Source organism: Camelina sativa, chromosome 5 (genome assembly GCF_030686135.1).
Source record: "Camelina sativa cultivar CO46 ecotype springtype chromosome 5, ASM3068613v1".
In the NCBI taxonomy this organism is placed as follows: domain Eukaryota; kingdom Viridiplantae; phylum Streptophyta; class Magnoliopsida; order Brassicales; family Brassicaceae; genus Camelina; species Camelina sativa.
The window spans coordinates 5,166,993-5,181,275 of record NC_141884.1 but is presented as its reverse complement, the minus strand read 5'-3'; the positions used below and the strand labels follow the sequence as shown (position 1 = coordinate 5,181,275).

The 14,283-nt window shown below is 34.1% G+C and overlaps 3 protein-coding genes across 4 annotated transcripts; 2 read left to right on the top strand and 1 right to left on the bottom strand.

Annotated features, from left to right (window-relative positions):
* Positions 1-69: 69 nt before the first annotated feature.
* On the top strand, positions 70-2,080 carry LOC104785609 (peptidyl-prolyl cis-trans isomerase CYP22). Its single transcript, XM_010510867.2, has 6 exons — positions 70-466; positions 702-789; positions 940-1,032; positions 1,214-1,246; positions 1,461-1,517; positions 1,721-2,080. Exons 1-6 carry the CDS (start codon positions 237-239, stop codon positions 1,829-1,831), a joined length of 612 nt encoding a protein of 203 aa, XP_010509169.1. The 5' UTR covers positions 70-236; the 3' UTR covers positions 1,832-2,080.
* Positions 2,081-2,144: 64 nt separating this feature from the next.
* Positions 2,145-6,543, bottom strand: LOC104785610 (65-kDa microtubule-associated protein 5). Its single transcript, XM_010510868.3, has 11 exons — positions 6,290-6,543; positions 5,534-5,737; positions 5,200-5,442; positions 4,903-5,118; positions 4,585-4,740; positions 4,351-4,510; positions 3,657-3,808; positions 3,315-3,402; positions 2,795-2,868; positions 2,649-2,723; positions 2,145-2,550 (listed from the first exon to the last, which is right to left on the bottom strand). Exons 1-11 carry the CDS (start codon positions 6,338-6,340, stop codon positions 2,317-2,319), a joined length of 1,653 nt encoding a protein of 550 aa, XP_010509170.2. The 5' UTR covers positions 6,341-6,543; the 3' UTR covers positions 2,145-2,316.
* A 4,431-nt stretch (positions 6,544-10,974) lies between these two features.
* On the top strand, positions 10,975-13,918 carry LOC104785608 (uncharacterized protein At2g38710). Of its 2 annotated transcripts, none has more exons than XM_087513154.1 (6): positions 10,975-11,192; positions 11,554-11,682; positions 12,051-12,170; positions 12,936-13,050; positions 13,350-13,443; positions 13,528-13,918. In XM_087513154.1, exons 2-6 carry the CDS (start codon positions 11,579-11,581, stop codon positions 13,734-13,736), a joined length of 642 nt encoding a protein of 213 aa, XP_087369280.1. In that variant the 5' UTR covers positions 10,975-11,192; positions 11,554-11,578; the 3' UTR covers positions 13,737-13,918. The 2 variants fall into 2 exon arrangements, with proteins under 2 accessions (XP_087369280.1, XP_087369279.1); XM_087513153.1 differs by having other exon boundaries at positions 11,109-11,246.
* The last annotated feature ends 365 nt before the right edge of the window (positions 13,919-14,283 follow it).

Below are 14,283 nucleotides of genomic sequence, written 5' to 3'. Positions count from 1 at the left end.
TACTCTTTTTAACAATAATTTTGTAAGCATTGTTTCAATTTAAATGTAACACAAAATAAAAGCCCAAGTAATAATAAAGCCTGAAAGCATAATAATAATAAAAGAATCGATCATAATAATAATAAAAGCAGCAGAGAGACAGAGACGACAAGTAGGAGGAGGAGGAGCTGATAGGTTTGTTTCGCCGGAGCTGAGAGAAATCAAATCATAAAAAGAGTTTTTGAGGTAGAGAGATAATGAATTCGGGAGGAGGAATCGTAGCTGCACCAACTACAACAGCAGCTCCTTCAAGCGGTGGTGGAAACGTTGAGTGGCATGTAAGACCACAGAACCCTAAAAACCCAGTCGTCTTCTTCGATGTCTCTATTGGTGGCATCCCCGCCGGTCGTATCAAGATGGAGCTTTTCGCCGATATTGCTCCTAGAGCCGCTGAGAACTTCAGGCAGTTCTGTACTGGTGAACACAGGTACGCATATAGTTTCTTCGTTCTTGCATCTTTTGAGGTTGAATTTTACGAATTTTACGAATTTAAAGATTTAGAGATTGATGAGGTTTTAGAACTTGTTGCTTTAGACTAGATTTTGTATTTGTTGATGCATAGTTCTTGAACCTTTGCTTTAGCTTAAAGCGCAGTTAATAATGGTTTTGAGTTACTTAATCTAACCCTTGTTTGTCTTGGCTATTGTGGTGCAAAATTGCAGAAAGGCTGGAAAGCCTCTTGGTTACAAAGAGTGTCAGTTTCACAGGGTCATCAAGGATTTTATGATTCAAAGTGGTGATTTTCTTAAGGTTAGTAGTATCCTTTTACTTCTTATAAGTCCTCACTTCTTTGATTACTTTATGTTGGTTCTCAGCTGCTGGCACTGTCTTTTATCTCTCTTGTTTATGTTCTTGGTTCGTTACTGGATACCTAATACATAGATGTTCAAAACTCTGCAGAATGATGGTAGTGGATGTGTGTCAATTTATGGCCACAAGTTCGATGATGAAAATTTTACTGCCAAACATACTGGCCCAGGACTGCTCTCCATGGTAAGCAATTAGCTTTATGAATCTGAGCTATTAATTTGTTTATACCTTCTTTCAATGGGGTTGATATAATGAATCAGTTCACCTCGAGCTTTTCGTTATTCATGAGATCAAAACTTTGAATTTGATGTTGTTACTCACGACTTTGGTTGCTAATATTATGGCTCTCATTCTTTTGTTGTAGGCAAACAGTGGACCGAACACAAATGGGTGCCAGGTAATTTCAGTCTCATTATAATAGCCTTATTTGTTTGTGATATGAGGCAAGTTGAAAGAAATATGTGGATAATGCTAGCTTTGAGCTCTGGATGCTTTCTGTTTTGACTATAATGCTAAACTATTATAGAAATCTTGGGACGATTTAAAAAAAAGTAAGATACATTAGTTGGGCATAACATCTTGCTAATTACCTTTGCTTTTGACAATTGCAGTTCTTCATTACCTGTGCAAAATGCGACTGGCTTGACAATAAGCATGTTGTCTTTGGGGTATGTCCTCTCTTCACATACACATTAAGCTTTTTAATTTTCTTCCATCAAATTCTTAGTTCTCCCTTTGTGGTCAGACATGAAAAAAAAGACTTGAATGCCATATATAGTTGAGGAAGAGCCATCAAGTCATGAACTATTGTGCGTATAATCTGTAGTAGTGTTGTTTTTAACTCATTGCAAATTCTTCTTTTGATGTACAGAGAGTTCTTGGGGATGGTTTATTGGTGATGCGGAAGATTGAGAACGTGGCTATCGGACCCAATAACCGGCCTAAGCTTGCGGTTTTAATTACTGAGTGTGGGGAGATGTGAAATGCTTCAACCCTCCACCGAAAAGGCCAAAACACTCCTTAAAGAACCTTTCCGCTGAAGAAGGAATGTAGTGAGAGCCTATTATTAGTTGTCAGCTTACGCATTCTGACAGAAGCTAGCTATGATTTGTATTTTAGCAAAACAATTTGTTAGATTCTCTTTCTATTTAGTGCCAAACTATAAAACCTTTCCTGAAAGAAACCAAATTTTGTTTGGTGTTAAAGCTGCAAATAGCAAGTCAGTTGTTCACTTGGTACAGTATATCAATTCCTGAAGCAAAGCCTCTTGTAAATTTGGTCTGAAGATCAATAACTTGCGAGTGAAATGATCAACTTTATATATTCATAGCTACCAATATCTGTAAAACTTCATTAGCAATGGAAGCAGAATCCCAAAAAGAAACACATTAGAAGTCTCAGCGCTCACTAACATGTAATGTAGCTTATCTATACCCTAAACCCCTCCCCCTTTTGAGTATTCTGTCATCAATCTTCTTTCTGAAGAGCAACATAGTTCAACGGTATCACGGAATTGCCTCTACAATCTTTGCCTCCAGAAATAGCAGAACGTCCAGGTGTACTCCCAATCCTTCGACCAATTGGAGTTTTAGTCACATTGTCTGTGTTAAGACTCTGTCCCAGTGGCTTCTTTTTTGCAGACTTTGAACCATACTTTGCTTCTTTTTCTGTAGCAAGCTGACCTTGTAGTCGTTTCTGTTCCTGTTATGCAAAAAAATGAACAAATACCTTTGTTCTGTTAGCTCAGTAACATAGTGAACAGTGAGTGTCTACAAATCCATGTTTTTGAAGACACATACTCGGCATTGACGCTTTTCCTCTTCTCTTTGAGCACGCATAGCAATGTCTTCTTCCAGTGTTTGTAACAACGGGTGCTGGAATTAAAGAGGCAGTAATCATGTAAGCTGATCTTTGAAGAGAACTAAGTAAACATATGGTTGGTTACCTTATCACATAAGAAGGGGACTCCTCTTTCTTTTTCCCAGGACTTCACTTTCGTGATCAGAACATCAATCATCGCTTAGAAAGGAAAAACAAGAGGATTAATGTCATCTTTAAGACTGACCAGTTATACAACAGATTACGTATGAACATCAACTAGCTTCTTAAGCGTAGGCATCACAAAAAGTCTCAAAAGACTTCACTTGATTTGAATCAGGCACTGCTACTAGTTCACGTTTTATTTACCATAAGAAAGAAGTGCAAGGAAATACACCATATATTCTCAACAACTAACAATGAGTTGTCGGGTTTTGGCTGGAACCAATGCTTAAATTACAGTGTACGTTCGAACAACTATGAACGCCAAAAAAAAAACCCAAAAATCCTTGTTGAACTGCTAAATACTAGGTATGAGATTAGAGAGAAATAAAAATCTTGGCCTATAATCTAAAGGACTCTCAGTTACCAAGTATAGTTTCCAGACTGACTTGCATTAACCAAGTAAATAAGTAAAGAAGACTCACCAGGAATTTTGCTGATAAGGCTCCTTGCTTTCTCTGCTCGTTTTAAGTTTTTGTGCGCTCCTCTTACAGCACTGAAGCGATTTTCATCCTGATAAGGCAAACAATTTAAAGAGATAATCAAGAAGACATATAAAAAGCTAGTCTTAGGAAGTTCATACAAAAAGATTCTAACATTAAAGTCATAAGAACAACATAGACACTCTTGGGAGATAAAGTACTTCTCACTAATATATATACAGTACTGTGGTTAATCGGTATTTTTATCAGGTTAATTGGTAACAATCAATCTTTTCCTGACCTATAATCAGAAAAGACAACTTTCATTTAGATTGAGATATTCACCTTTTCATAGTCATCAAGCCATTTTTCTTCCTCTTTTGAGTGCCTCCACTTATCAACTTTGTCCAAAATTTCCTTTCTGCTTAAAGCTTCCGCTTTTGCCTTCTCGATCTCACCATCTATGCTTGCCAAGATATCATACAGATCACCATCACCTGCGCAGAAAAAAATTGTCACTGCACACCTGATGGAAGGTATCTTTTGAATCATATTTTAGACGCATCAGTAACTTAACAATATGTGAAACCATGTCAGTCGTACTCAGTAAACTAAGCTCTGCAAAGGTGTCTCATGACGCATCTTCGTTACAAATCTAGGAGAAAAACATTGGGGCAAACTTGACACATGACATATGAAATAGAGATGCAAAACTACAGATAGTCGAAGAGGGGAGCAACGGCTAGCAACATTGGATAAGATATCTTATTTGGTATAGTCATTAGTCAATAAGGAAAGGAAGAAAGGCTACCATTTATAGGAAAGCATACGAAAGAGAAGATAAGAGCAAAGTATGAATTATTTATGCTTGAGCTTCAGACTTCCATTTATTTATTTTTTCCATATATTTTTCATAATGCTCTTACTAAGGTGTGCAAGCACTATACGTTTGAAAGGCAAGGAAAAGGACAAGATAACACTGCCAAACTGAAGTACTAAATTGATTAATCGATCTACTCAAGCAGAATGTGTATCGTACCAGATTCAATGCGGTTAAAAAGATTCTTTCTTGCAGCATCACTATTGATGTCCATATGATTCCCTATGCAGATCTCTTCTAGTTCACACTGCCTCTTAAACACCAATTCCTTCATTTTGCTGGACTTCAGGGTGTTTAGTCTTTTAACTTCATCTTTGGCCTATAGCCAAAAGATTAGACATATACGGGTAGATGATAATGCTAGCTAACCAAAATAAAAACAAGATCCAATACCTCCCGGATAATGTCCAGACCGAGACATCCCTTTTTCAAGGCATCATCAGCTAGACCAGAAAGTAAGTCACTGCAATGGTCAAATCTTCTCCTCTCATCCATAGGTGTTTCCATTAGGTTCCACAGCTCTTGCATGCTTCTCCCCAAACCTTGTAGCTGAAACAAATAATAATTTTAAGGTATCAATCCCTACTAGCTGTGGTTTGCTTTCATGGGGTTCCTGAATTCATTTCCGTGAAAGCTGGTGCAAGGTTAAATAAGAGCCCACCAATAAAAATTGCATTTCTTATACATTTGTTTAGAATTCTTTTTTATTACCTTGATCAACCTCTCATGTTTCTCCTCCTTCAGAGACTTTACAAGTTCTGCTAACCTAGCAAGAGTATCATTGCTAATGCTTTTCGAATGAGTCTTTGATAACTCGGTCAAGCTACTATGAACACTACTCAGTGCCTTCGAGAAATCAAACGACATAATCTCTGACAGCTCATGGACAGCACTGATGTAAGAGTTTACTTTCTGCAGTCGAACAGCCTGAAATTGAAATAAAGATGATAAGCACATTAACCAGAAACATTTGCAAACAAATACGTGTAGATATAAATGTAAAAACACCTTTTCATTACGAAGATCCTGCAGATGTGCTCTAAGTTCATCCAACTTTCTTTGTGTCAAGTCACTTTCATCAATTTCTGGACCAGAAGTAACAGGGTAATCATTTCCCGCTATGTTAGAAGAGATCTCTGCTATTTGAGTCAGTGTCTCAGAGAGTTCTTTCCTTCGCAGATCCTTTTTCATCACTAGATCTTCCAATACAGGCTTGACAGTGGATATCTGCTCCTTCAGAGAGCCTTCTTTCTTCTCAAACAAAAATTAATAAACATATATAAGACAATCGTATATGTTCTCTATGAAACAAAAAGATAGAGTGATGCTAAGAGTACCATACCCTTGGAAACGAAACTTTTTCACCAAGTGCAGACATGAGGCTGGCAATCTCAGCTTCAGCTTGAGCTAATGAACGCTGCAACTCAGCTCTGTACTTGCGAGTTTTCTCAACCTTTTTGTTGTATATATCCAGACATTCCTGCTCAAGTTCAAGCAGCATCTTATCCCTGTCATTGTAGCTTTCACCAATCTCATCCCATATTATCTACACCACAATAAAAACAGTGTTAAACATATAAAATATTCCTGCTCAAGTAGGGTTTAAGTAAGAAACAAAGGAAACATACATGCTCAACTGCCACACAAATAGACATCCTCACCATTCATCATTAGTGGTATGGTATCTTAATTCTAATTCCGATTAGTGCTCCTATTAGTGAAATAAACGAGAGTAACTAAGAAATGCATTATACTAAAACCAACCCAAGATAAAATTAGTTCTTCTTTCACAGGTTAACCTAAAAACTGTAAGCAAATGTAACCGCGGAGGCATAATTCGGCAATTCAACGACAAAGAAGAAGAACATTGAAGCGAGAATTGACAAATTTGGCCTGGAACCGAATCTAACAGGACAGTGACGAGAAGAGCATAAACCCTATAAAATCACCAAATTCGATTTTCAAATTGCGTTACGGAAACGAGCCAATGAACCGTCGGAAACTCATAATCAAAGGAGATAGAGACGATCCCAATCGAAATTTCGAAACAAAATCTGGAGAAAATGAAGAAGCTACAAAGAGAAAAGAATCTGAGAACCTGCAATTCTTGGAGAAGGGAAGTGCAAGTGGTGGCTGAAGACGGAGACATTTTTTTTGTTTCCACCGCCGGCGCCGAGAAGAGCGAAATTGAAGTTGCTCAGAAACCCTAGAAGGTGCCTCGAGGCTTATCGCGTGAAGATCCCGAGAGATTTGGTTTCAAGGGCGAGTGAGAGAGAGAGAGAGAGAGAGAGAGAGAGAGAGAGAGAGAGAGAGAGAGCAAATGTCGATTTTGGAAACAATGATTTTGGCGCTAAATTAGAATTTTAGTATCCCTCTTGAATTTTGTGCACTCGAAAAAAAGTCCTAATTTTTTTCTTTTTGCTAATTTCAAACTTGTTATTATGGTTTTTTTGTTGTTGTTAATTTCATAAGAATTATTTTGTTGTAACGTTAAAAAAAGTATTTCTTATTGAAAAACTTAATAATTAATTTAGGGAAATAAGTTAGGAATTTTTACGGCTAAATTCATAATTTTTTTCTCTAACTTTTTGCAAAATAAGATAGGAAAACCCCAACTAGACTTTATATTTTGTTATATATTTAACCCATTGAAACTTGAAAGGAGATTGATCATTTTGTGTATGAATGTAGTTTGTATGTACATTATATACAATGTGTTTAATGTTTTTTTTATAACATTGTGTTAATTAGTTGAGTAATTTGTGTTTATTTTATAAACACTCATATGATCATTTCATACCATACAATAGAATTTTTAAAAATAAACAATTAGATGGGTTCAGTTTTTAAGTTACATAGGATCAAACGACGATTGAATAAGCAATGATCAGCTTATATTAGCAAGTTTTGTGAATTTTGGTTGATAAAAAACATAACTGTGGTTTATTGGAAGGATGTGAACCAAAGTAGCGATCTATCTACATACACAAAACCAATTAAACAAACTACTCAATATGGAGCAAATGGAATGACAACATCTCGAGTAATGTTTTTTTCAACATCTTTACAAGTGCTTCGAGAAAATGATAATTCAACATTTTTTATTTAATTGATATGTCAACTATTTGTTTTTCTTTGATCCATGACAACAAGATTATTTTAGGAGATTTACTTCAAATATTTATTTTTCACCATCCTTGTTCAACCGTTGTTATGATAGATGATTATATATATATATATATATATATATATATATATATGTGTGGTGCACAATATTAATAATACCTTTTACAAAGTTGACTAAACTTAGATACATCAAAACCCTTTGGTTTTTTTAATTTTTATTTATTCAATATTCTTTTCTATTTTGGTTTGTTTTTTTTTGTTGTTTGAATAATTAATTTCGAGTTTTATGGTCATATATACATTTGTAAAAGTTTGACAAATTGAATTACATTTAAGCTTGTTTTAACAAAATTTGTATCAGGTTGTAGTGCCTGGATCCGAACGTTAGGATTTTGTATTTTGATTTCAATAGATCAAAAACCCTTCGTAAACACTCAATCAATCTCTGTGAAATTTCTTCAATTGATCTAGAGAATGACGCGTGTTGAGATGGTCCGTTTTGAAATTAGAGCAATATTCGTTGTCGTTCCTTTTGGTTGTACATTTTAAAGTACATTTTGTGTTCATGATATTTTTAATATAGAGGTGTGTGCATGAAGTTTTTGAAATAATATCTGAACCCTTTTATTTGTCTAATACAAATATTTGAAAGTTTTTGTTCAGATGGTATTAATGTTTTAATTTTATAACCAACTAATGATCCATTGATATATCAAACACATTGTATATCTGTTCAGACATTATATTTTGTTGAATATTTAACCAATTGAAGCTTGAAAGGAGATTGATCATTTTGTGTATGAGTAGTTTGTATGTATATACAATGTGTTTAATGTTTTTTTTTTTTGAAAAAACATTGTGTTAATTTAGTTGAGTTATTTGTGTTTGTTTTATAAACACTCATATGATCATTTCATAGCATACATAGACTTTTTAAAAATTAACAATTAGATGAGTTCAGTTTTTAAATTATACAGGATCAAATGACGATTGAATAAGCCATGATCATCTTATATTAGCAAGTTTTGTGAATTTTGGTTGATAAAAAAAAAAATAAAAGTTTGGTTTATTGGAAGGATGTGAACCAAAGTAGCGATCTATCTACATACACAAAACCAATTAAACCAACTACCCGATATGGAGCAAATGGAATGACAACATCTCAAGTAATGTTTTTTTCAACATCTTTACAAGTTCCTCGAGAAAATGATAATTCAATATTTTTTATTTAATAGATATTTCAACTATTTTTTTTTTAATCTATGACAACAAGATTATTTTAAATTTATTCCCTGCTTTGATGAATATCTATTTCATATGTTTGTCAATGTCATTTAAATATTTTCTTGATTAGAAAAATTGATTCTCTCTATTGGCGGTTGTATGTATGTTTCATATGTATCTCAATGTCATGTAAACCTAATTTCTTGATTAGAAATTATATATTCACTATTTTGGTGATTGTATGTTTTTTATGTCTCTTAATGTCATGTAAACCTAATTATATATTTTGGTAGAAAATTGCAAAACCGTACAACATAAAATATAAGTTTGTAGTCTTTCAAAAAAAAAATTAGAAAATATATATACTTTATTGAGACCTGAGAATAACTCACCGTCGTGGTTATCTCTTTTGCCCGAAAACATCCTTGTATTAAAGAATGTTATCATCATCTTTGGGAAAGAGTAATCTTATTATCGAAGAAGGCAATGTGTGGATATATCTTGCATCAACGTCATTACCACCCTAGTATCACATAGAATAGAGCATAGATGATTAAACAAGGAATAGAGCATAGATAAATGAGAAAAGTATGAAAAAGTTGCTAATACATACTGTAGATCTTGAGCCAAAATGACCCATAGGTTGAAGAAGGTTCAAATTGTTGCTGCTGCCAACAAAATTTTGAGTCATCCTGATGATGGTTTCATAAATACTCTTCTCAGAGTGATAATGACAGGCATGATCTGACACATAAGATGCAAGATGGGTCACAAGGATTTTATTCCCATTGGCTTCTTTTTTTCTCTTGAAAAGTGAATACACAATCTTCCTTTGCCCAAGTCTGAACCCATCTAACATCAACGGAATTGATCTTTCCAGAATGGCTTGGGCGGTGACTATGAACTCGTAATCTATGAACTTACCATAAGACATACGAGGACCAAGCTGGTCTGTATTTGGCTAAAAAAAAAAATTTAGAAAACCAAATAGAATAAACAACTACACAAATATCTTCAACCATTCTCTCCATTCTATCCATTCTCTCCATTCTCTCCATTTTCTCAAAAATATCCTCATGTGATTGGCATTTTGAAAGCTTTTGTTCAGCGATACTTATGTTTGGATTTGCATTTATGCAAAACTGAATGTCTGGATTCCATGAACCGTATTGGGTTATGGGATTTGGTTTAGCAGTTTATTCATTGTACCATTATTATGGTGTTCTTTTGATATCCAAAAAAAAAAGTGCATAATATTTTTGAAGTACATTTTGTGTTCATGATATTTTTAATATAGAGGTGTGTGTATGACATTCTTGAAATAATATTTGAACCCTTTTATTTGTCTAATACAAATATCTGAAAGCTTTTGTTCAGACGGTATTAATTTTATAACCAACTAATGATCCATTGATATATCAAACACATTGTATATTTGTTCAGACATTATATTTTGTTATATATTTAACCCATTGAAGCTTGAAAGGAGATTGATCATTTTGTGTATGAATGTAGTTTGTATGTATATACAATGTGTTTAATGTTTTTTTTTATAAATAAAATTGTGTTAATTTAGTTGAGTAATTTGTGTTTGTTTTATAAACACTCATATGATCATTTCATAGCATACATAGACTTTTTAAAAATTAACAATTAGATGAGTTCAGTTTTTAAATTATACAGGATCAAATGACGATTGAATAAGCCGATCATCTTATATTAGCAAGTTTTTTGAATTTTGGTTGATAAAAAAAAATACAACTTTTATTTATTGAAAAGGATGTGAACCACACAAAACCAATTAAACCAACTACCCGATATGGAGCAAATGGAATGACAACATCTCAAGTAATGTTTTTTTCAACATCTTTACAAGTCCCTCGAGAAAATGATAATTCAATATTTTTTATTTAATAGATATTTCAACTATTTTTTTTTATCTATGACAACAAGATTATTTTAGATTTATTCTCTGCTTTGATGAATATCTATTTCATATGTTTGTCAATGTCATTTAAATATTTTCTTGATTAGAAAAATTGATTATCTCTATTGGTGATTGTATGTATGTTTCATATGTATCTCAATGTCATGTAAACCTAATTTCTTGATTAGAAATTATATATTCACTATTCTGGTGATTGTATGTTTATTATGTCTCTTAATGTCATGTAAACCTAATTTATTGATCATATTTATTGTATATATAGATAATAACAAAATAAATTATTATAAATTTTCATAAAAGAAAGTTCAGCCCGCGATTTTTCGCGGAATCGCAGATTAGTACCTAGTCTATATATACTCAAACAACCCACAACATTTGTTGTATCACTTGTATAAAATTAGCTTATACAGTATTGTTTTGTTAAATTTACACATATATATATATATATATAAATAATAGAATTGAAGAAATAAGTTTTATAAATCAAGCTAGGGCGACGAATATATATTACAAGAAAAAGGAAAAAAACTAGCAAGAGGTCGTCCAGCCCAGCCGTAAGCTCAAATTAGTCAAGTCCTTGATTGAGACAAAGACACAACAACAACAACCAAAAAAGCTCGTCTTCTTCTTATTAAAAGGAAACGTAAACAACTAAACACACTTGGAGCAAATTTCGCTTCTCTCTCCGTAGCGCTTTTCTCAGGTTTCTCCGCTCTCTTCTTCTTTTGGGGATGCTCACAATTTGGATTCCCTATTGGTTTCTACTATTCTTCTCACAGATCGATCCAATGCCCTTTTTAGATTCCATTGCTTTTTAATTTTCTAGATCAATTTCATCTCTATACCCGATTTTGATCGCTTTTTTTTTTTCAATTTTTGTGTGATTTGGTATTAGAATTTTGATATTTGACTCTCTGGGTAGTGTTTTAAATTTGGTATCTTTGGGGATTTACATGAATTTGCGGGAAAAAAAATCAGTTTTTTTTCTTTAATACCTTCCATGCGAACTTGAATTACTCAGTCAGTTTCTGGTAAGTAACATAACACGATTTTGGATGTTTCAGGTTCTCTCTCTTCAAAGAAGGAACGATGGTGTCGGCGAACAGAGAAATGGCTGTTTACTGTTTCGACACTTTGGTCTCTCACTACAACAACGAAGAGACTCCACCACCTGCCTTTGAAGAGGCCAATCAGTACGTTTTTTTAATTGGTGTTCTGCCATGCAAAGTTTTAATCTTTCTCAAAGTTTGCTTCTCTTTGTCTGAAAATTGGATAGAGAGTTCTCATGTCAAACGACTTCTTCTATGGAAATCTTGATTAGACTGTAGAATCGTCTGGCTTGATCCTTGTGAAACATCACTTAAGAGTCTGTGAAACTGTGATGAGGATATTAATTTCACAATCACAATGTTTATTTAATATTCAGAGACTATAGTGAGTAAACATCACATGCGTTATCTGAGTGATGCTAGAAACTAACTGTTTTTTTTTTTGTCTAATGTGTTGAAATTAATTTATATTCTGAAACGCATAATCCATTCTTGCTGATTTTTGTCTGTAGTCCATTGTTTGTTACCTGGAAGAAAATAGTGAATGGTGGGGAGCCTCGATTGCGTGGATGTATTGGTACACTGGAAGCACGCCGTTTGATCAGTGGCTTCAAGGATTATGCCTTGACAAGGTAACTTACCTCTCTCCCTCTATGATTCTTTTCTTCGTTTCTCCTATTTTACATCTGTTTAAAAGATCTTCCCTTTTCTCAACGTTGCTATGTTTATGTCTTCTTAAGTCTTAGATATTATCTACTGACAACTTTGTTGAATTTTCTTTTCCTGTCTGTTTTGCTTCTCTTTTTCCCCATTTTGCTTTTGTTATAAACATATAATGTACTTTGTGTTGCTTGTTGCTTAGAGGGGACACCAGTGGTTTAAGATAGACTACAGATGGATAAACATAAAGTGAACACATGTACTATGTTTGCATACTAGTAGTTCTTTGTATAGTTAACCAAACATAGACGAATATGGTATTTTCCCTATTATCATCACGGCCTAGATGATTTCGTATCAAGTATCAGGTTTTCAGCTGTTTTTTGTAGTATCTGAGTTTGGCGTGTAATATATCTTTTTCGTTGCAACATAATTCTGGTGCAGCCTGATTAATTTATCTTCACTTGTTCTATCTTTCTTCGAAATATTGTGCATATGGTGAGCTTGAACTGCAATTGAAATACAGTTAGAGCAAATCAGGCTCCAACTTCCTGTAAAGCAACTGAGTAACTTTGTTCTGTAAATTTTGCATTCGAAACCACAAATGAAGCACGTATATGTAGGTGAAATTCCTGTAGCAGATCTGCCTTTTTGTTTCATGTTGTTGGTTGTAAATGCTTGTGGTATCTTTCTTTCTTATACTGAAAAGACATTAATTGTTTTATATAATATTGCAGTGCCTTGAGAGACCGCAGGTTCCCACCTATACAGGCCAAAGAATTGCCATTCCTGCAATGTACAGTGTCTGTCCTGACTGATTATGAGGATGCAGAAGATTACCTTGATTGGGAGGTATTCTCGTCACTCTTCTTTTACGATATGTCAATCTTGTGAAGAGTATCAACATGTCTTTGAAAAGTTGTGTATATTAAGCATATAGTTGCCAATAAGGAGTGCATAGCACAGTAAACCTTCTGATTTCCTTCATCTCATATTACTTTCCACTCAGTGAAACTGCTCTGCTATGTTTACATTCAATGACACTTTTAATTTGGAAGCAGCAAGTAGATTTAGTTTGTCGAATTCTTCTTGTATGTGGTTTGTCCAATTCTTCTTGTATATGGTGATATTTTGGTGATTTGACTCTGAAGGTGGGAAAGCACGGTATAATCATTGAGTTTACTGAACCTGAGACTAATACAAAGCGAAGTGGTACATATTTGCCTGAGGTTCCAGCTCATGAAGGTACCATTTTGATAGAATAATGCAAGTACTTGAAGCTATATTGCGTTGTTGATACAACAATTACTCTCTTTTTTTTTTTTGCAGGCTGGACAAAGCTAGAGGCAATAGATTCGCTGGTGCGTAAAGCAGGATACAACGGTGTAATAACAGAAGCATTGCGTAGGCGAATCCATCTAACTCGTTACCAGAGTACATTATTCAGCATGCATTACAGCGAATACCTTTCGTATGTGAAGGCAACAAGGAGCGTTGGCCCTGGTATTAATGGGACCAACAAGCCTGCCTTTGCCTGATTTGCACCCAAACAAACAAAAAAAAAACCGCTGCAAATGGATGCCATTTGATTATGTTTGGCTACCTGTCATTCTATCTGTGATTTCAAACTGTCTGGCTCTCATAAAAGAAACGAGACTTCGACTTTGCTGTTTCACAATTGTAACTTTAATTATCAAATCACTATGGTCTCTCTCTCTCACTTTATTCCTCTTAAGAAGCAGAGATTCACTAATGTGCTTCAACTTATACGACTTTAACATTCAGTCTTAGTTAGATTATATGTTCGTATAAAGTTAACAAAACTTGAACTTGAGTTGACTTTGTCAAAATATACCCTGAACAAACCTTCATTAGCCTTCCAGTAACAATTTGGAGGTTATATTGGTTAATAAAGAAGTACAAGTGTAATACGTAAGAATTTGCAAAATATGGGGATCTATTTTGATATTTTTGCATAAATTCTAGTATTAAAAAAAAAACACGAATCGTTTTAAGCATGTGATTGCGTTTTGGACGCAAACGCAACCGAATCGTACCAATCAGATCCTTTAGCGTATTATTAAT

Bases quoted from the DNA above. Each gene is read 5' to 3' on its own strand.
- LOC104785610 (XM_010510868.3), bottom strand. From the start codon at position 6,340: ATGTCTCCGTCTTCAGCCACCACTTGCACTTCCCTTCTCCAAGAATTG. The intron at 4,741-4,902 runs GTAATAAAAAAG...TATTTGTTTCAG, and splicing joins AACATGAGAGGTTGATCAAG to CTACAAGGTTTGGGGAGAAG. The intron at 2,724-2,794 runs GTAACCAACCAT...CTTTAATTCCAG, and splicing joins TCCCCTTCTTATGTGATAAG to CACCCGTTGTTACAAACACT.
- LOC104785608 (XM_087513153.1), top strand. From the start codon at position 11,221: ATGCTCACAATTTGGATTCCCTATTG. The intron at 11,683-12,050 runs GTACGTTTTTTT...TTTTGTCTGTAG, and splicing joins GCCTTTGAAGAGGCCAATCA to TCCATTGTTTGTTACCTGGA. The intron at 13,444-13,527 runs GTACCATTTTGA...TTTTTTTTGCAG, and splicing joins TGAGGTTCCAGCTCATGAAG to GCTGGACAAAGCTAGAGGCA.
- LOC104785609 (XM_010510867.2), top strand. From the start codon at position 237: ATGAATTCGGGAGGAGGAATCGTAGCTGCACCAACTACAACAGCAGCT. The intron at 790-939 runs GTTAGTAGTATC...AAAACTCTGCAG, and splicing joins AAAGTGGTGATTTTCTTAAG to AATGATGGTAGTGGATGTGT. The intron at 1,247-1,460 runs GTAATTTCAGTC...TGACAATTGCAG, and splicing joins CGAACACAAATGGGTGCCAG to TTCTTCATTACCTGTGCAAA.